General features: G+C 47.1%; 1 protein-coding gene across 4 annotated transcripts; it reads left to right on the forward strand.

The window, feature by feature from the left end:
• Window positions 1-3815: 3815 nt before the first annotated feature.
• Window positions 3816-18593, forward strand: Tdrd6 (tudor domain containing 6). 4 transcript variants are annotated; one of them, XM_032899451.1, is made up of 6 exons: window positions 3816-5415; window positions 5995-9876; window positions 11852-11976; window positions 13619-13708; window positions 17058-17121; window positions 18508-18572. In XM_032899451.1, exons 1-6 carry the CDS (start codon window positions 3816-3818, stop codon window positions 18570-18572), a joined length of 5826 nt encoding a protein of 1941 aa, XP_032755342.1. The 4 variants fall into 4 exon arrangements, with proteins under 4 accessions (XP_032755342.1, XP_032755340.1, XP_032755339.1 ...); XM_032899449.1 differs by having other exon boundaries at window positions 3816-9876; window positions 18526-18593; XM_032899448.1 differs by having other exon boundaries at window positions 3816-9876; window positions 11849-11976.
• Window positions 18594-21123: the final 2530 nt, after the last annotated feature.

The raw sequence follows: 21123 nt of genomic DNA on the forward strand, positions 1-21123 counted from the left end.
TAGCTGTCTTTTACCTACCTGCCTGCCAATGAATGGGGAGCCGTCCTGTTGGGTGTTGCTTTGGTGTTGTTATGCATTCAAATGCTAAATACGGGCCCCCAAGATCTGGTGGCCTCTAAGAGGAGATCCTCATGTACACCAAGTGATGCTATGTAAACCCGCTCCCCAGTTTAAAGTTAAATAGGAAGTTACAAGGATGGAAGTTAGAATAGTTTACAACCTCCTTGGTCTAGGCTCACAGCTTGTGAATAAAATACCAGGGTTGTGTGTCTTTTATATGGGCTATCTAGACTACGTAATTGATTTTATTCCTTGCCCCATCAATCAGCAACCGAGTCAGTGTCTCACTGAACTGCCCACGTGCCAGTCTGATCTTAGCAACTGAGGTTTCCTCAGATCTAAGCTGTGTCAAGTTTAGGTTGGCCGTTGAGCTAATTAGACGACGGCTTTTGCCCATTTTCACATCTGATTCTTTGTTTATTTGGTTGTATGTTTTATTTTGGAAGGCGTGCTTGACACAGGGCTTCTCTATGCGGTTTTTGCTATCCAAGAACACACTATGTAGAACAGGCTTAAACTTGGAGATCTGCCTGCCTCTGCCCCCTGAGTAATAGAATTGAAGGCTTGGACCATCGTGCCCTGCCCTGCTTTACACTGGATTCTTTATTCTTGAGTTTTGAATGTCACTTTATGTGTTGTAGATTTATATGAGGGTGTCATTTGCAGAATTTGTCTCAGTCCACGTAGCTCACGGTGTAGACCAGGCTGGCCTCAAATTGACAGAGATCTGCCTGCTTCTGCTTCCCAAGTGCTGGGACTAAAGGCACGCACCACTATACCACTGTTTAAACTCTAATCTCACTTCAGGACCTCGAAAATGGACAGACTTAGGGGACTCATTGGATTTCTTTGTTCTGTTTCCCAATGTGGCCACAGTCCCTTTTCCGCTTTCCACTATTGATTTGACCCTTGTCATTGTCTTCTTGAGGGAGGGTGGCTGAATCTGGCTTAGAGCACAGGCTTTGACACCCCCTCCCCCGCCATGTCTGATATCTTTGGCATGGACAGTTCCAAGGTACGTTCAATGGAAATGAAGGTCTTGGCTGCAGCTCTATGGCTGGGTACTTGCTGAGCAAATGCAAAGCCATAGAGTAAATTTCCAGTACCTATGAGTAAATAAGAACTCATTGCATCTATAAGTTTCCGGTGTATAATATTCAGCTATATTACTTAACATATGCTTGTACCTGATGAACTGAAATCTTGGTAACTCCATGTGATGGTCAAACCATTTCTTAGGGTGAAATCTCCACTCCATCTTCATTCTAGACTCACTCTCTTCCTTAAATCTTTGCTGGGTGTCTGCATTCCAGACCTGTATGAGGCACCAAGAACAGAAAAAAAGAGTAAGAGTCCCCACTTTGATGAAAATCCCACTGTGATAGTAAGGGAAATAGCCAACAGTTTCCAAATACGTGGACAGCATAGTGTAATGGGGCAAGATGACACAGAGGCCCCTCTGGTTTGTATTCCTGCAGAAGCCATTCCAAGCCAAACTAGAACTTGATCTCCTTGATGGAGAACCCCAAGGAGAGTTATCCAGCTCTATTCTAGGAATCCAAGGTGAAGATGTCTAAGCTAACTTGATCTTAGCTCCTGTGGAACTGTTGGCTTGCTTGCAAGAAGTCATTCTCCACCCTTAAAGTGAGATGCCAGAATTTCTGCCTTCAAAAACCTTATGCTCGAGACCCTCCAGGCTACACTTGGGTCTGGAATACCTGAGTGTAATGCCAGATGGCTGGACCAAGGACTTTCAGTTGGCTATAAACTATGTCTGAGTAGTCATGTCTAGTGGGCTCCCTGTACCATTAGCACTGTGCAAAAGGCAGAATAACCAAGTCACCAAGAAGAGACATTCTTGCTAAATACCTTAAAACTCATTTTTTTTTAAACTCATGTTTGGCCTACGTGTATGTGCTCAGTGTGCTTGCCTAGTGCCTTCAGAAGCCTGAAGGTGGCTCCAGATTCCTCAGAACTGGAGTTACAGATAACATAAGCAACCATGTGGGTACTGGTGACTGAACCCAGATCCTCTAACCCAACTTTCCAGCCCCAAGATGTGTGTGTGTGTGTGTGTGTGTGTGTGTGTGTGTGTGTGTGTGTGTGTGTGTGTGTGTGTGTGTGTACGGTGTTCATGGAGTCCAGAAGAGGCATAGGATTATCTAGAGCTGCAGTTAAGCAACTGTGATCTACCCACGGTGATAGTATTAGAAACTCTATCCTCTGCAAGGGCAGTAGGTCCTCTTAACCTCTGAGCCATCTCTCTAGACCCTTGCTAAATAGTTAATCTAATGTTTGCTTTTCTTCCATAATGAAAAGAAAAAGAATTACGGGAAAAAAATATGCAAAATGGAGTTGAGCTGTTCAAGGATAGGTCCATTATGAAAGTGAAAGCTTTGGGAAATCAAATTTGTTCATTCAATAACACTACTGTGCCTTTCATTCCCTCCGTCCCACGCGGGCTGGTGGGAAATCTGCTAAGTTGTAACACAATGGGGAAGGAAAGCGTGCAGGGAGATTTAAAAGCGTGGGTAGCTTCTAATCCGGGACACACCGCAATTTAGTTGGGCCAGGAGCACAATTAAGTGCTGTCTTGTGTTCTTGTATTCGGAGACCTGCAGTGAGATGAGATGTATAGGCAGACTGAAAAGTCCTCTAGGGATGCACACAACTCTGTGACAGACCGCACGGCAACTGTCTCTAAGGCGCACCTCAGATTGGACCAGCATTTTCCATACCACTTCTATCCCCGTGGCAGAGATTTCTAAGATTTTGATAAGTTAGGAAAAGAAATCTGATATAACAGACAAGCAAGAATAACTCAGACCTCTTGGCTTTGGGGGTGGGGACTTGGGGGGGGGGTGCTGCGGGGTGGATCTACTTATGTGTTCACTCTGAATCCATAGAGAATCTTCAAAGTTGGGGGCCCTAACTGGATGTAGCTTTGCAACAAGGAAGGGAAGGAGTGAAGAAAACTACCCCAGACAAAGTGCTGGGAAAAAACTGTAGACCTCAGACTTTATAGTAAGCTCCTATAGGATCTGTCATTCAGACATGAAACAGGGATGTATATTACAGAGGCTCTGGCAACCTGCTCCAGGTCTCCAATGCTCCAAGTATGGGGAAAAAAAAAAATTCATCCGGGCCCGGTAGGGCGCAAGCGCACTGCTGGGCCTCATCTAGGCCTTCCCTAGAGCCATGGAAGTTCCAGCCTCAACGCCCAGGAAGGCACCGTTGGCGCTTCCATTTTTTTCTCTTCCTGGTTTCTCTTAGGGAACCGCAATGGCTGGCAGGTGCATGGCGTTCAGTGAGTGCTCTATCCACTGCGAGAAAACGGAAATGGAGGGGACCTCCAGACCCTGTGCTCCTACTAGATCTCTGCCAGAAATTGCCATTGAGCTCCCCAGAATCAAAAGCGTCCTGGGAAGAGTCAGGCCACATCCTAACCCTGTTTCTCCCGGGCTTGCTGGCAGTCCCCAGGTGTCCCCTGTGCCGGGAAGCCACCCCTCGGGTCGCCTTGAGACCCCCCGCGCCGCCGGGAAGGCAGGCAGCCACGCGCTCCCCGAGCCTGCGAGGCACCGTGGGCGGTTGGCCGGCTGCCGGCTGCTACCAGTCGCGAGTCCCCGAGGCCCTGCGCCGGGCGCCTGGCCGAAGGATCGCCTCTCCAGGCGTCCTTCCCCTTGCCTCAGTGCCCGGGACCTGGCCCTGTGGGACCGTCTCCGGACGCTCCGGGCAGCTCTTGGCCGGCCGCAGCCATGAGTTCGACTCCGGGGCTGCCCACTCCGGGGGCCTCGCTGGCCCTGCGGGTGTCCTTCGTGGACGTGCATCCCGAGGTGATCCCGGTGCAGCTGTGGGGACTGGTGGGTCAGCGGCGGGAGGAGTACGTGAGGCTGAGCCGGGAGATCCAGGAGGCGGCAGCCACGCGGGGTCCCTGGGCGCTGGGTGGGGCGTCGGCATCGCCCGGGGAGCTGTGCCTGGTGCAGGTGGGGCTCATGTGGCACCGCTGCCGCGTGGTCAGCCGCCAGGCGCAAGACAGCCGCGTCTTCCTGCTGGATGAGGGCCGCACCATCACGGCGGGCGCGGGCTCGCTGGCCCCAGGGCGCAGCGAGTTCTTCCACCTGCCCTCCGAAGTGTTGGGCTGTGTGCTAGCGGGCCTGGTGCCCGCGGGTGGCGGTGGCGCTGGCGGTGGCGAACCCCAGCACTGGTCCCCCAACGCTGTGGACTTCCTTAGCAACCTTCAGGGTAAGGAGGTGCACGGACGGGTCCTGGACGTGCTGCTCCTCCATCGCCTGGTGCTGCTGGAGGTGCCGGTTGTGTCTCAGCAGATGGAGGAGCTGGGGCTGGCCCGGCACGTGCCCGACAGCCTCTTCTGTTCGCTGCTCAAACGCTATCTGACGGCGGCCGGGTTGGGGAGCTCCGGAGCTCCGGTTCTCCCGCGAGCTGCGCCCAAACAAGAGCATCCTGGCTTGGATTACTTTTATCCCCAACTGCAGCTGGGAGTGACGGAGCCGGTGGTGGTAACCCAAGTATGCCATCCCCACCGAATTCACTGCCAACTCCGGAGTCTCTCGCAGGAGATCCACCGTCTCTCTGAGAGCATGGCTCAGGTATACCGGGCGCCCACGGGGACAGAGGATGAGGACTCTGGCAGTGCCACCTGGGAGGAGAGGGAGGAGAGTCCTGACAAGCCGGGGTCTCCATGTGCTTCCTGTGGCTTGGATGGACAGTGGTATCGGGCTCTCCTGCTTGAGACCTTCCGGCCTCAGCGCTGTGCCCAGGTGCTTCACGTCGATTACGGAAGGAAAGAACTAGTAAGCTGCAGCAGCCTTCGCTATCTGCTGCCGGAGTATTTCCGAATGCCCGTGGTGACCTACCCTTGTGCACTGTATGGACTGTGGGACTGCGGAAGAGGCTGGTCCCGGTCACAAGTAGGGGATCTGAAAGCTCTGATCCTGGGCCAGGCAGTGAATGCAAAGATTGAATTTTACTGTTCCTTTGAGCACATGTATTATGTCACCCTGTATGGGGAAGATGGGATTAATCTGAACAGTGCGTTCGGAGTGCAATCCTGTTGCCTGGCTGACCGCTTTCTTCAGAGCCAGGGGATAGAGGAGGAAGAGGAGGAAGATGAGGATGAAATGGAGGCGGCGTTTCAGTCTCAGTCCCCCGCTGAGGAAATGGAGGAGGAAGTTTCCCTCCCGCCCTTGAGATCTATCAGGTTGAAGATGAATACTTTCTATGACGCCCAGGTGGAGTTCGTGAAGAGCCCTTCAGAGTTCTGGATTCGCCTTAGAAAGCACAAGAACACGTTCAGCAAGCTGACGAAGAGAATGTGCAGTTTCTATTCTTCTGCCAGTAAGCTGGATGGGGTTATTTTGAAACCGGAACCGGATGACCTTTGCTGTGTGAAATGGAAAGAAAATGGCTATTACCGGGCCATGGTCACCCGATTGGACAGCAAGAGTGTAGATGTGTTCCTGGTGGACCGGGGCAACTCTGAGAACGTTGACTGGTGTGACGTGAGAATGTTGCTGCCTCAGTTTAGGCAGCTACCGATATTGGCTCTGAAGTGCACCCTGGCTGACATCTGGCCTCTGGGGAAAACTTGGAGCCAGGAAGCGATTTCATTTTTTAAAAAGACGGTGCTACACAAAGAATTGGTGGTCCACATTCTCGATAAGCAGGATCGCCAGTATGTCATAGAGATTCTGGATGAATCCAGGACCGGCGAGGAAAACATTAGTAAGGTCATCGCTCAAGCTGGATATGCCAAGTTCCAGGAATTTGAAACCAAAGAAAACATCAGACTCAGTGCCCACTCCCCCGGCCATGTTTCGGGTCATTTTATTGCAGAGTCTAGCAAAATACCTTCTGTCAAGAAGGTCGAAGGAGACCAGAAAGCCAAGAACGACAATAAAACCCTCTCTGATCCAGAAGCTCTGGCCACGGTAAGCCTTTCGAACATTTCCACTGGACAGACTGCACAGGACAAAGAGAAGGTAACGTCTGACCCAACGCTCCTCATGCTGAATTTACTGAAAACAAAACCAGATTGCTGTGGGAAAGGGGAACTGGAGGTAGGCAGCACCGTTGAAGTCAAAGTGTCTCACATTGAAAACCCTGGCTCCTTCTGGTGTCAGCTGATGAGGAACGCCCAAGGCTTCAGAACTCTGATGTGCGACATTGAGGACTATTGCAAAAGTGAGCCGTCTCCCTATGAGGGGGACACGCGCGCTTGTCTGGCAAAGCGAACAGCCAACGGGAGATGGTCCAGAGCTCTGATTAGTGGGGCACAGTCTTTAGAGCATGTTAGAGTGGTGTTTGTGGACTACGGAGATAAGGATGTGGTATCTATGAAGGACATACTCTCCGTCAGTGATGTGTTCTTCAAGGTTAGAGCTCAGGCCTTCCGGTGCAGTCTTTATAATTTAATTCAACCAACTGGTGAAAACCCCTTTGTCTGGGATGAAAGGGCAATACAGGCTTTTACTGGGTTCATCGACAACGCTTGGCAGAATAACTTAGAATTAAAATGCACAATCTTTGCTTTGGCATCAAGGCATGAGGAAGAGTGCTTCAATGTTGTGGACCTGCTAACACCGTTTCAGAGCGCCTGCCATTTTTTGGTAGAAAAGAGACTTGCTAGGCCCGTAAAACTTCAGAAGCCCCTGGAACCTTCGGTTCAGCTGCACTCGTACTACTATTCCACCCATGACCTAAAAATTGGAAGTGAAGAATTGGTGTACATAACGCACGCCGATGACCCCTGGACATTTTATTGCCAGCTTGCAAGAAACACAAACATTTTAGAACAATTATCCTACCACATCATGCAGTTAAGCAAAGTCTTACTGAACTTAAGGACATCCACCTTGGTCCCCGGAACCTTGTGTCTCGCCAAATACACGGATGGAAACTGGTATAGGGGGATAATAATAGAAAAAGAGCCAAGTAAGGTCTTTTTTGTTGATTTTGGGAACACGTACGTAGCAAGTGACCACCTGCTCCCCATCCCCCGAGATGCCTATGATGTTTTACTTCTACCCATGCAAGCTGTGAAATGCTCCTTATCCGACATCCCTCACCATATCCCCGATGAAGTCACAGCATGGTTCCAGGAGACCGTTTTAGATAAGTCACTGAAGGCTTTAGTCGTAGCCAAGGACCCAGATGGGAGACTGATTATAGAGCTCTACGATGAGAGCGTCCAAATCAATGCCAGTATTAACGAGAAGCTCGGGCTCCTTGGTTACAAAAACAGAACAAGAAGAAAAGACAAAGAGAATGAAATAATACTCCGTGAGACCGAGACTCTTGAAGATAAAGCTGAGATCATGAAGCCATCACCTACAGATTATTTGGGTAAATCGGGAGAGAGCAAAGCACACGGTGTAGAGATTATGGGGGAATCGTGCAAACCCAAGCTCAGCCCAGCGTGTAAGGAACTCAAATATTTACAAGGCTCAGGAAAGGCCCACCTAGTCACACCATATCAGGACTCTATGGGAAACAAAAATGACGGAGGGTTTCTATTAACGAGGGAGAAGAGAGAAGACATGTTTGCCAGCTCACCCATGAGTGCCACCAAACTAGAGTCCGCTCTTCCTGAGAGAAGAATGGGAGAAACCAGTGGCAAAGATCTGCCTCCCAAGTTTTGTGAATTCCCACAAAAGACAATAGCGCCTGGTTTTAAGACCTCTGTGTATGTTTCGCATATTAACGACCTTTCAGATTTTTACATCCAGCTGATAGAAGATGAAACTGAGATCAATCGCCTTTCGGAGAGACTGAACGACGTCAGGACGCGGCCCCAGTACCACACAGGTCCACCATGGCAAAGCGGAGACGTAATATGCGCCGTTTTCCCAGAGGATAACTTGTGGTACCGAGCGGTAGTCTTGGAACAGCAACACAATGACCTTCTCTCTGTACAGTTTATAGATTATGGCAACATGTCTGTGGTCCACACTAACAGAACCGGTCGGCTTGGCCCCATCGATGCGGTGTTACCTGCGCTGTGCCTCCACTGCTCCCTGAGGGGCATAGTGGTACCTGACATCGTAGGCACTAAGGAAATGGTGGCCTACTTTTCCCAAAGGACAGACGAGGCTCAGATCAGATGTGAATTTGTTAAATTCCAAGGCACCTGGGAAGTGATTCTCGCGGATGAACATGGAATCATAGCTGAAGATATAATTAATAGGTTTCCGTTCAATGGAAAATCTCAAGCCGGGCTTACCACCCAATCCATGAAAGGGGACTGTTCGAAGACTGCTCTCAAAACCAACATGGATACATCAGTGTTTCTCAACTGGTATAACCCCAAAGTGAAACTGATAAAAGCCTACGCCACTGTGATAGACGGGCCCGAGTACTTTTGGTGCCAGTTTGCCGATTCTGAGAAGTTGCAGTACGTAGAAACGGAGGTCCAAAATGCTGCCAAGCAGCTGGCAGACAGGAAAAGCTGCACCCAGTGTCCACAAATTGGAGATCCGTGTATCGTGAGGTACAGAGAGGACGGGCACTACTATAGAGCCCTCATCACTAATATCTGTGACGATCACCTCGCATCGGTCAGACTTGTGGACTTTGGGAACGTGGAAGATTGTGTGGACACCAACGCACTTTGGAGCATCCCCTCTGAGCTCCTGCTGGTCCCCATGCAAGCGTTTCCATGCTGCCTTTCTGGATTCACTGTTTCTGGCGGCGTGTGCCCTCAGGAGGGAAACGATTATTTCTATGACATAGTCACAGAGGATGTGTTAGAGATAACAATATTGGAGATTAAAAGAGATGTTTGCGACATCCCCTTAGCAGTTGTGGAGCTAAGGAGCAAAGGCGAGAACATTAACGAGAAGATGAAGAAGTATGCTAAAACGGGCACACCCAAGAGTGGCCTGTACTCCGAGAAGCTCGGCGCAGAGCGAAAGGGAGGCCTTAGCAGTCCTGATCTTGGCCTCAAGAAACCAAGTCATAAAATAGCACAAGAGAAGACGTTCTACATGGAAGCCCGGGCAAGTGAGCTCTCGGAGAGATTCGAAAAGGATTTAAACATTGAAACCAGGCCAAGCAAGTTCTATGAACGCAGCCCCCGTAACATCTTCAATGCTTTTGAGCACTCGTGCCAAGGTAAAATGGGTTCTCAGAGGCTGGAAGGTGGCATGGATTACCACTTCGTGGACAGAGTCAAGTATGACGACACCTACCTCATGACGGGATTCAATCCGATATTGGCCCATGCTAGTGAACCAAAGGAGCTACTGGAACTGAATTCTCTAGAGGTACCACTCTCCCCTGATGACGAATGCAAAGAGTTCTTAGAACTGGAGTCCATTGACTTACAACACTCCCCTGCTGGGGAGGAAGACAAAGAGGAGCTAGGCCTGGGGTCTCCGATGGCGCCTCTGTCCCCAGGCTGCCAGGCGGGAGCCACCCTGGAACCATTTATGGTGCAGCTTCCCCTGGACTGTGAGGCCGAGAAGCAGCTGGAGCTGGAACTCCCCACCCCGCAGCTGTCTCTGGAGGACAGCATCAGTCCTCTATCCGCAACCGTCAGTCAGAACATGCCGGAATCCAGGAGTGCGGAGGATGAGAGGAAGTCCAGCTGCGTGGGCTCTTCTGATGACGATGACGACCACAGCGCTTCCCCACTCCCCCACCACGGGAAGGGGGGAGATTCGCCGGCACACGATGAAATGAACCTGTCTGAAGAGGAGTTTCCACAATTTGAAAACAGAGACAGCGCTGCCTTATTGGCACCCTTGTTCTCTGAGGAAGAAGCCAGAGGAGGAAGGAAGGGCAGGAGCGAAGTACCAGGTGTGTTGATCTCTTTTCACCTTTTAGGCATTCAGTGGTTTTTGTTTTCCAGAAAGGGGATAGCTATTGCAGTTACTTACGTTGTTTTTTTTTTTTTTTTTGTTGTTTTGTTTTCTTTTTTTTGTTTTGTTTTGTTTTTAAGGAAAATTAAACACAAGGAAGTTAACTCAGGTTTGAATTTTGTGAGGGGCGTTCGATTTTTTGTTTTTAGAAAGGGAGCCTCTGTCTTCACAGCAGACTTATCTCGAATCCGATGGCCCTTTTGGCTCAGCCTGATCAGTGGGCATAGAGATAGACAGCCCATCAGTTGATAGCACTTGCACTGTCCTTGCCAAGACCCATAGATTCCCAACACCCACATCAAGCGTCTTACAACCACCAATCAGGAGATCCAGCGCCCTCTTCTGGCCTGTGTGGGCACCCACACATGTGCGCATCTGCACACACAGATACAAATGTAAATGACTATCTAACATTTTGAAATGTGTTCAGAATAGGTGGGAATCTTTGCCAGCTACATTCCATATAGATGGCTAACATCGGAAGTACACGGAAATCTTTAAAAAACTATCCATTAAAAAAAAAGCACCCACAAAGTTTTCCAATCAACCACTTGGCCAATTAACTGAATAGACAATTTCCAAAAGGAGACGCACATTTTTTAACACATTTCACATCCTTGGCCATCAGGAAAATGCAAACGGAAAGTGCTTTCGTTCCTTATCCCAGTAAGATGGCTACCATCAAGAAAACAAATGGAAATAAGAAAGCAAGAAAGCAAAGCTTGGCTAACCTGAGATGAAGGGAAAGCCTTTGCTCACTGCCAGTGGGAGTATAACCTGCTCTAATCGCTATGGGACATAGTATGGAGATTTCTCAGAGAGTTAAAAATAGAACTGTTATAAGATATAACCATCCCTGGTTATATACCCAAGGGGCTCCCAAGCCCCCACCCCCAACACACACACACACACACAGACTTGTTGTCTTGGTTGGAGTATCATGATAACTGTGACCAAAAGCACCCTGGGGAGGAAAGTGGTTATTTTGTTTTAGCGTCTGTCATCCAGGGCCATCAGGGCAGGATCTGCCTCCATGCAGGAGCTGTTACAGAGACTACAGAGGAGTGCTGCTTACTGGCTCGCTCCCCACGTTTACTCAGCCTGCTTTCTAACAGAACCTGGGGCCACCAGCCCAGGGGTGGCATCACACACAGTGGGCTGGGCCCTCCCACAGCACCAGTCAAGAAAAATGCAGCACAGGCTTGCCCACGGGCAAATCTTACCAAGACATTTTCTCAGCTGAGAGTCCCTCTTATCAAGTTATCAAGTAGACAGACACGAGCCAGTACACCTGCTTCTCCACATTTATTGTAGAACTATTCACAAAATATCTATGAACGAACAAACCTAGATGTCCATCAGTAAATGAACCAACCATAGACATGTGGTAAATATGCTCAGTGGAATTTTATTTAGTCACAAGGAAAACTGAAAAAATTCAGGAAACTCGATGGAACTGGAAATCCTTATGTTATTCTAAGTATTGCAGTCTCAGAAAAATACCTTGTATTCTTTTTCACGTGCATACCCAGTACATCAATTTTCATCTATGTATGGATGGCAAGGTATGGACCATGAAAATAGAACACATTCACAATAGTGACAGTACATGCTTTTAGCGGTGTTTTCAAGGTTAGAGGTCAAATTTAATGGTGGTTTTTAGTTTTGTCGTCTTGAGGAAGTGCTAGGACTATATAAAGTTGGGGTATACAGATGTGTGTGTGTGTGTGTGTAAATGTAAAATATATTTTATACATAATAAAACTGAGGAAAGAATTAGAAAACATACTAACATACGACTTACCGGTTAAACAAGGATTGTAATAAACCTTGACTAGGAAAGCCCCTCTTCCGTGTCTCATGCCAAGATGTCAGGCTGTGAACATTGAGTCTTCCTGTGTTCAATTTAGCAGTTGAGCTACAGAACACCTACACTCTGAAAGGCTTCTCTGTTGGATCGAAATGTGTCGTGTGGTCGAGCCTAAGAAACACCTGGTCTAAGTGTGAGATCCTGGCACTAGCAGAAGAAGGAACAAGGGTAAGGGGAAAGGGAAGGACTCTATTTCACGCTAGACTTGGCTCAGAGAGCTTTACTCAGGTCCACAGAGTCTCAAAGATCCCAGGTAGCTACTGCTTTATCTCTCCTCGTTTCTCCTGGCATCTCAGTGAGGTCTGTGAGACTCGAGCCAACCTCACTTTTTAATGTAAACCCTGGCGGGTACTTATAATTTACCGTGATTATTATTATTTATTATTTTGTATTCTGTAATCTGGAAAACCAGATACACTAGTCGTCGGCCTAGCCATTAAATTCTATGCTCTGGGACCTTGGCCTAACTTACCAATTCTTAATTTCTTGAGGTGGATCCAAGAATATACATTATTATATCATTAATACTATTCAGCGTGGGTTGCAGAGACGGCTCAGTAGCTAAGAGCACCTATGCTCGTGTAGAGGACCCCATTCCCAGCACTTCCATCAGATAACTCACAACCACCTCTAACCCCAGCCCCAGTGGAGCAGATGCCCTCTTCTGGCCGGCATGCATGAGGTGCCCACATAGACCCGCAGGCACACACATGCAAATAAGTAAGCAAGTCTTAACATGGAAGAACTACTGTGCAGAATGTAAATAAATGTCATGAGCATCCATATGCAGGCAACATACAGCTGAATGTCAGTATGCTCCAGCCTTAGGCGTCATCTCTTAATATTTTCTATACTTTAGACTTCAAACTGCTCAACCTTGCATATGTGTATGCACACACATACACACATGTAGTCTGCTTTTGCTCTGATGGATGTGATAAAGCAGCCCCATTTCACCCACATTTCATCCCATCTACCACAGGGTTTTTGTTTTGCTGTTGTTTGTTTTTTGAGGCGGGGTCTTGTTTGTTTTGTTTTTGTTTTTGTTTTGTTTTTATAGCCCTGGCTGGCTTTGAATTTGGGGATTTATGTGCCCCTCCTTCCTAGTGCTCAGATTGAAGGCATGCCCTGGCTCACGCCTAATCAATTCCAAATTATTATTAGTGATTTCCTTTAGCCATTTCTTCTGAGAAACACTGTCTGATATTACTGTGCAGGTTTACCTTATAGCTACAAACTCTACCCCCAAGAGAGAGCTGTATTTTTGTAATCTATCCCAATGTTTGAGCAGCAGACCTTTCAGAGAAACAGTGTACACACTATACTCTACACTCTACTGTACTCTGATTGTAGGCCTTTTTCCCCATTACATTTGGAATTTACTTATTTCTGGTCTCTTAGCATATATACTCAGAATGTTTGTAATACTGAGTTTAAAATCTAGGGTAAAATTTGATACAACCTTTTTTTTCTTTTGAGACAATGTCCCAGGTAGCCCAGGCTAGTCTCAAAACTCTATATTTAACCCAAAGTTTCCTTGAACATTTGAGCCTCCTGTTTCCATCTCCCATGTGCTGGGATGACGTCATACATCACCAGACTTGGGGGTTGAGTAGGGCTGTGTATGCTAGACAAACACTCAACCAGCTGAGCCATAGCCCCAGCTTCTGATGCAATCTTTTTTACTGTTTTATTGTAAAGATTCCAGGGACATATCAGTCACCTGCAGTTTTTAAATCTTGCCTGGTTTTGGTTATGTTTGTTTTGTTTTGTTTTGTTTTTTTACCAGGTGTTCTCTTTCCTCTTGTAGGTTTTGAACCTTGCAAATGGTGTGGAGGAGACAGTAAGCCCTGAGAATGTCTGGAATGGTATTCCCAAGGTAGATAAGAGACCCTCTGAGGTACGAATAGCATTGAATAGTGAAAGCGCTGCTCTTTGTTTTTCAAGGCATGTGGACAAGCAATTTTCAAAGCCCCTGTCTTAAGAAGAATGCACAGGGAAAAGAACCCGTATCAACACAGTTGACTACACCAATGACAAAATCAAAGTTTCTGGGATTGGAAGCCAAGTATCACTTTGGGCAAACTAGTCATTCATGATTTATTCCTTGATTTTTTTTTTCACTTTGAGGTATAAGATTGAAAAAACAAGAGTTTGGTATTGATGACTCATAATATATGTGTATGTGTATATATGTATATGTATATATATGTATATATATGTATATATATGTGTGTGTGTGTATGTATATATATGTATATATATGTGTGTATGCAAAAAATCCAAGAAATAGGATGAAAGTTGCTGGAGATAGCTCAGAGGTTCGATTGCCGTTCTTGGTAGCAGATACTAGCTGAGTTCCCAGGATTCACTTTGGTCATCTTTAAATGCTCGCTAGTCCAACTCCAACTCCAGAGGATCCAAAGACCTCCAGGGACACCTGCACTTACACGCTCATGCACATGCGCTCGTACACACACACACACACACACACACACACACACACACACACACACACGTTTTCTATTTTAAAATGAGAAAGTAACCGCCATTTGCTGTCAACCTTGCCAAGACAAGCTGGTTGATGGTTTTGCTTCCTTTCCCACTCTTTACGGTCTATATTGAATTTACTTCTCTCACACATTGCCACACAGGTGCTGCTGCAGCACATGGCTTTACAGTCTGAGGAGGACTGTAATGGAGGACAGTTTCCACAGCCAACAGGAGGTGCCCCTGGGTATTGAACCTTGTTGTATTTGCGTGGTTAAAACTGAACTTCCTGCTTCTGACAGATCCAATGCCTGGTCATCATGGTTTGCCTTTGTCGATTGTCTGTTTCCTGGAGAGATGGTCTGGGTTTCCCTCCTTAATAAGCGGAGTCATTGTGGATTGTTATGTCCCGAACATTTTGAATCATGTATGACCCAGGTCTTGTAAACATCCAATGGAGAAGTCCAAGGTTTTCATTTTAGTAGAAGACTAACTAAGGTTCCTGTTGTAGACTCCAGTGTCTATGGCTTCTGGTTCCCAGGTCATTTCAGTCCTCAAAGCCCAGTTGTCTTGCTGCTCAGTTCTGCTCAGCACTTCAACTAAGAGGTCAGTCTGGAACTTACAGTGGTAGTCAGGCACGAGACACTGCTGCCAAACACAGGGGACTGTTCTGAGACTGGGCCTTAGCTCATACTTAGTGTTAGCACATTTACATTAAAACTGTGTTTCCTCACAAGATTTCTTCCATGTCGCTTTTTTGGGTGTGGAGGGCACACATACATGTGTGTGTACATGCATGTGGAAGACAGAGGTCAAACCTCAAGTGTTCCTCAAGAACCACCCACCGTGGTGGCTTTTCTTTTGTTGGGTTTTTGTTATCATTGGTTTTGAGACAAGGGTCTCTCACTAAGGGAACTGGGCCTTCGGTCTGACTGTGCTGACTTGGCAGCAAAGGTTGCTGTCTAGCTCTGTCCCTGTCTACAAAGCATGCTCCACCACACCCAGTTTTTATATGGATTTTGTTGATCAAACCAGGTCCACATGCTTGTGTACCAAGCACTTTGCCCATGCTACCTCAGCCCCCGGGAGCTTCAATTCCTGATCCCTTTTGGTAGACTTGTTATGCTTCTCTCTTTGGCTTTCTCTTTGCGATCCTTCAGTTCTTTGTGGAGTGACGTGGGTGAGGGAAAGGCCTTAGTTCAGCCTTGTTCAGGTAACTGAAGGGCTGAGACAGGCTCCTCCCATGGGTAGCACATCCGTGGTACGCAGTGTAAGACCAGAAGAAAAGAGCACAGTGGAATTTCCTGCCCGTTTCCTGTCTTCCACTATTGAGGGTCGCTGTGTTTCAATCCCTTTTAAGAGACAGAGCCTTTCTCTGATATTGCTGTATACTCCCATGAACAGTTTCTGTTTGACCTGCCCTCAGTGCAAAAGTAGACAGGTGTGTGCATGCATGTGTGCTTCTGAGTGTGTGTGTGTGTGTGTGTGTGTGTGTGTGTGTGTGTGTGTGTGTGAATAGTGTCTAGGTGTCTGATTTTTAAACTTTATTATCTGAATGATTTAACTTTTACCACAAGAATGTTTCACTAATAAGTTCCACTTACACATCAGGGTCTTACCATAAAATGGTAGGTTTAAAGAGCCATGGACCATTTTCTCCTCCCCCTCCCCCGTCAAAGCCAGGCTTGATTGTGTTGTTGTTTGATTTAATTTATTGAGAGTTTCATGCAATGTGTTTTGGTCTTATATACTCCCTTTCTCCAGCTTTTCCCACATCCACTACCCCTCTGTATCCACCCAGCTTCGTAATCTTTGTGTTTTACAACCTTCGAGACCAATCTGTCCTGACCAGATATTCTTGGATGTGCGGAAAGCTGGGGCATAACTGTCCTTGTAAGGGATAGGCTCTTCTCCCAGTCTTCAGGCTCTCCGTGGCTAGGGGTGGGATTTTTTGGCCCCAACACCCATCTCCATGCTGGGATGTGGTCTAACTTGGGTTTGCATAGGTCTTGGGCATGCTGTCACAATATGCTTTAAGTCAGCTGCCCTGCTGTATAGTTGTCCACGGCCTTTGACTCTTTACGCTCTTTCTGTCCCTGCTTCTGCAATGATCCCCCAGCTTTGGGAGGAGGAGGTGCAGTCTATATGTTCCCTTTAGGGCCAACTATACTGCATCACTGCATCTCCCCAGGCTGGTTTTGAGCTACATGCATACACACATACATACATACATACACACATACACACACATACATACATACATACATACATACATACACACATACACACATACATACATATATACAGACAGACAGACAGACACACACACACATACAGACACACAGAGAGAGAGACAGACAGACAGACAGACAGACGGACAGACAGACATATGGTCATGATCTTGAACTTCTAGTCCCTCTGTCTGCTCCCAAGTGCTGTGATTACAGGCACACACCAGCACACCCATTTGTACAACCGCCCTTCTCCTTCCTTCATCAAACAAAGCTGCCAGGGTGGGAAGGGCAAACACACAGGAAATCAGCACCTCCCTGCCCGTGTGGAGTCCTCCAGCAGAGATAGAAGAAGCAGACAGAACTTGGTAAACCTAAGGCAATGGTTCTGCTCCTGATCCCTGGCTCCGAAGCCAAATGACAAGTCACCAGGAATTCATTTTACCATTTCTCCCCATCTGTGGTGAGGTTCTGATTTCTGTGTTTACAACTCTAACAATGATAATAACTCCAGGTTCCATTTGTTAGGCTGCATTCCAAACAGTAGGAAAGGATCTTCCCTTCACGCCATCGGATGACACCACCATCGAAGGTAACCTGTGTGCTTAAAACCACAATGTTTTTGTCACTTGGAATTTCCAAGTCTGAAGGATAGCATTACCTTTAATCTCTCAAATGGAATGGGTTGGCAGCTTCTGTGGTTATTAGCAGGACTGGGGGGTCGGGTGGGGTACACATGTTTAAATGTGATGAATTGGGATGAGTAATGTTGAAATGTCAGAGGGAACCTGTTGGTGAACTGAGTGAATCTTAGAAGTTAACTCCTGAGCTTGACAGATTAATATTTTAAAAGGCGTGAGATGGCTTTCTTGGGGCAAGCAGGATGACATCAGTGAGTGGGTTAAGGCACCTACTACCACACCTGTTAAACCTAGGGACCCACGTGTTGAAAGGGGAGAAGTGATGTCTGTCAATTGTCCTCTCACCTCCACAGACGTGTACACACACCCCGCCCATCCTCCCTCATCACACAAAATAATAAATACAATTTAAAAATTAGGTCTGTTCTCGGACCTAATTTACTTGCACACTCAATCTTTCTGTCTGTTTTTGGACATTTAGTTCATCTCTGTGACAAGTTCCAGTTTGCTGGGCACACCCCAGAACTTCATGTGGCTTTTTCAATAAACAGTACCTTGGTGGGTGGCCATACTGCTCAGTGGGTATAGAGACCTGCTGCCAAGCCTTGTTGACCTGTGTTCTATCCCTGGATCCCACATGACGTGTTCCAGTTTGCTTTCAATTGCTGTGATATATGACACGGCTGAACGCAACTCGGGAGGAGAGTGTTTATTTAGGACGGTCCAGTCACAGTCCATCAAAGAGGAAATCCGGGGCAAGAACTGAGGCAGGACGCAGAGGCAGGATCCATGGGAGGGATGCTGCTTACGAGGTGGCTCTATGGTCATATCCAGCTACCTTTTTCCTAGCTGCCAGGACCACTTACCCGGGGCGGGCACCACCCACAGTAGGCTGGGTTCTTTCCACACGGACTATCAATCAAGAAAATGGCATACAGACTTGCCCAATGAAGTATCTCATAGAGGCACGTTCTCAATCGAGCTCTTTCTTCGTGGATGACCCTAAGTTGTGCCACATTGGAAACAAACAAACAAACAAACAAACAAACAAACAACCCCATCACTACATGGTGTAAGGAGGAACTAACTCTTCCCAAGTTGTCTCTGCTTCCACACATCCCTATTCATGTGTACATTCACTGATTCACTGCACACGCCAACTGCGTAACACAACAAGACACACACACACACACACACACACACACACACACACACACACACACACACACACACACACACACACACACACACACGCACGCACAGAGGAATGGTTCCAGTACTACTGGGACACCCATCTTCGTCCCCACCCTCTTGTTACTCTGTTTCCTCTCCCTCAGGTTTTTGTTCTGTTTCAGAGGAGGAGTGCGGACGTGACGCAGATTCGGCCAAGCTGAACGTATAGACGCGGCCAATCAGAAGCTGCTTTCAACAAGTCACGTGCTACGCAGACCAAACGTGCTAGAAGAAACGTAAAGCATGTGACCCCTGGAAGTTGTCCTTTGAGGGACAAATTGATTTGTGGAGAAACTGATAGGTTGACGAAACAGCCTGTTTGTTGCTATTTAGAGGAATCTGGCCTTTTCCCTCAGTCTATATAGCCTCGTGTTTCTTCTCAGGCAGGATAATTTATTTTGCTAAACAATTTGCTAACATATTACTATATCCCTAAAGGGGCTACCTTTTCAATAGATTGTTTATATTAAAATCGAAACTTCTAGGTTCTCAATGAGCATGATAGGATGCCACCAAGTGCCACGGCTTTGTTAGCCAGACTGTCCGAGCCTTGTTTGTCTTTTGAAGCTTCGCCTCGTGTATCTACTGAAATAGGTGGCCACTTCTCTGTTTGAACCTGGAATGCAACACGTGCAACCCAAGATTTGAATAAAGTTTATCCTTAAAGCTGTGGTGGCCTCGTCTGCTCTTCTGTAACTGAGAAGTGGGGAACCTTGGTGCTAGGAAAAGTTAGCTCTAAGCTCTAGCATGGTGGTTCACGCCTTTAACCCCAGCACTCAGAAGACAGAAGCAGGAGGATCTCTGAGTTTGAAGGCAGCCTGATCTATATAGTTCGAGGACAGTCAGGGCTACATAATGAGACCCCATCAAAATAAAATGAAAATAGCTTTTACCTGTGAGTCACTCAGCTGGAACTTTTAAGATTTCATTTCATTTGGGGTCTGTGTGCGTGTGTGTGCGTGCGTGCGTGCGTGCGTGCGTGCATGCGTGCGTGCGTGTGTGTGTGTAGAAGTAGATATGTATGTGGATGTATGCGTGCCAAAACACATGTGCAGACCAATGAACAACTTTCAATAGCTGACTCTCCATACACTACCTGGGTCCGGGGGATGGGATTCAGGTGGTCAGGTTACAACATGAAAAGCACTTTAAACGTGGAATGCTTTCATGGAGTGCTTCTCTCTTTTCCTATGAGAAATGCCCAGTGTGCTAGTTTACTTGCTGAATTGTAGCCCACTGGATGTTTTTCATTTTTCTCCTTTGAGCATCCAAACTATAAAAGTATTACTAAATAAAACATCATTTCAGCTACCACACATAATCATTTTTAAAATTACAAGGTATGCCCAGTGTGAATAGGCTAAGCGTCTGTGGATAAATATAGAAATATCAGCCCCTGCAGTCCCATGGAAACAGTGAATTGAGAATTACTCACTGAACATTGAGTGTTTGCTGAGCATGGTGGTGTCTTTACACCCAGCACGCATGGAGCAGAGGCAGGCAGATCTCAGAGTTCTAAGCCACCCTGGTCTACACGGTGAGCTCCAGGCTAACAGGGGTTACACAATGAAAGCTTGTTTTAAAAACATAACAAAACGTGGGTACTATTTCAGTATGTGGAAAATGGAGAAGTTGCATTAAAAAGTATGGAAGACACTGGGGAGATGTCTCAGCAGTTAAAAGAGTGCCTGCTGCTTTTGAAATGGACCAGAGTTCAGTTCCAGGCACCCATGCAAGACAGCTCATTACCATCTGTAACTCTAGTTGCAGGAAACACACTGTCCTTTTCTGGCCTACAGCTGCACCTGCACGAGAAGTGGCAGGCACACTAGTATCCATGCGTGTGCACACACACACATACACCAACACACACTCTGACATACACAGACACATGGAGACACAAGCACCCACTCTGACACAAACACTCTCTCTCTCTCTCTCTCTCTCACACACACACACACACACACACACACACACACACTGACACACATTCACTCTCATACATAGACAATGACACACACACAGACATACACAGACACACAGACACAGACTCATTGAGACAGAGAAGAATTCTTACAGAGTAATAATTGAAAAACCTCGATTGTCTTTGGGATATTTTGCAATAGACAGTTTGGCTGATATGGCGGAGTGTTAGAGGGAAAGAAGTTGCACCGTGGCCAATTAGAAAAGCTTTCAGTTTCGTGTGAAGGAATTTCACCTATTTAAAGACTACAAATGGTAACTGGAAAGGAGATGTCCGCCTTCTTGGTTTGAGTGACTGTGCACTAAGTGGTGGTAAATTAGAACACAGTTACCCACTAACCGGGCATGAGAAGGGTCAAGCCTTAAAACTGACAACCCTTGTTCACACTGGCCAAGCCAAGCCACACTCTGGAGACTCTGGCGATGCAACAGAACAGTACACCAGTACCTAACCAATGGACAGTCTACATTCCTGCAGCCCTCAGCAAACACACTCCTTTCCTATCCAGTTCTCAGATGTATACATATGTATATGCCTTGGAAAGGCTGGGGGAGATGAATTAGTAGGAGCAGCACTACTAAGCAAGGGTGAGGGTATGAATCTGAACCTGTAGTTTTAAGGTAAAGTCAGGGGCAGGGGGACTTGTCTAAAATACCAGTGCTCTTCAGCGGGATAGGTGGCAGAGACGGGAAAATCCCTGGTAGTTCGAGGGCCAGTTAACCTGGTATATGCAGCA

This window comes from Rattus rattus, chromosome 4, assembly GCF_011064425.1.
Source record: "Rattus rattus isolate New Zealand chromosome 4, Rrattus_CSIRO_v1, whole genome shotgun sequence".
NCBI lineage: Eukaryota > Metazoa > Chordata > Mammalia > Rodentia > Muridae > Rattus > Rattus rattus.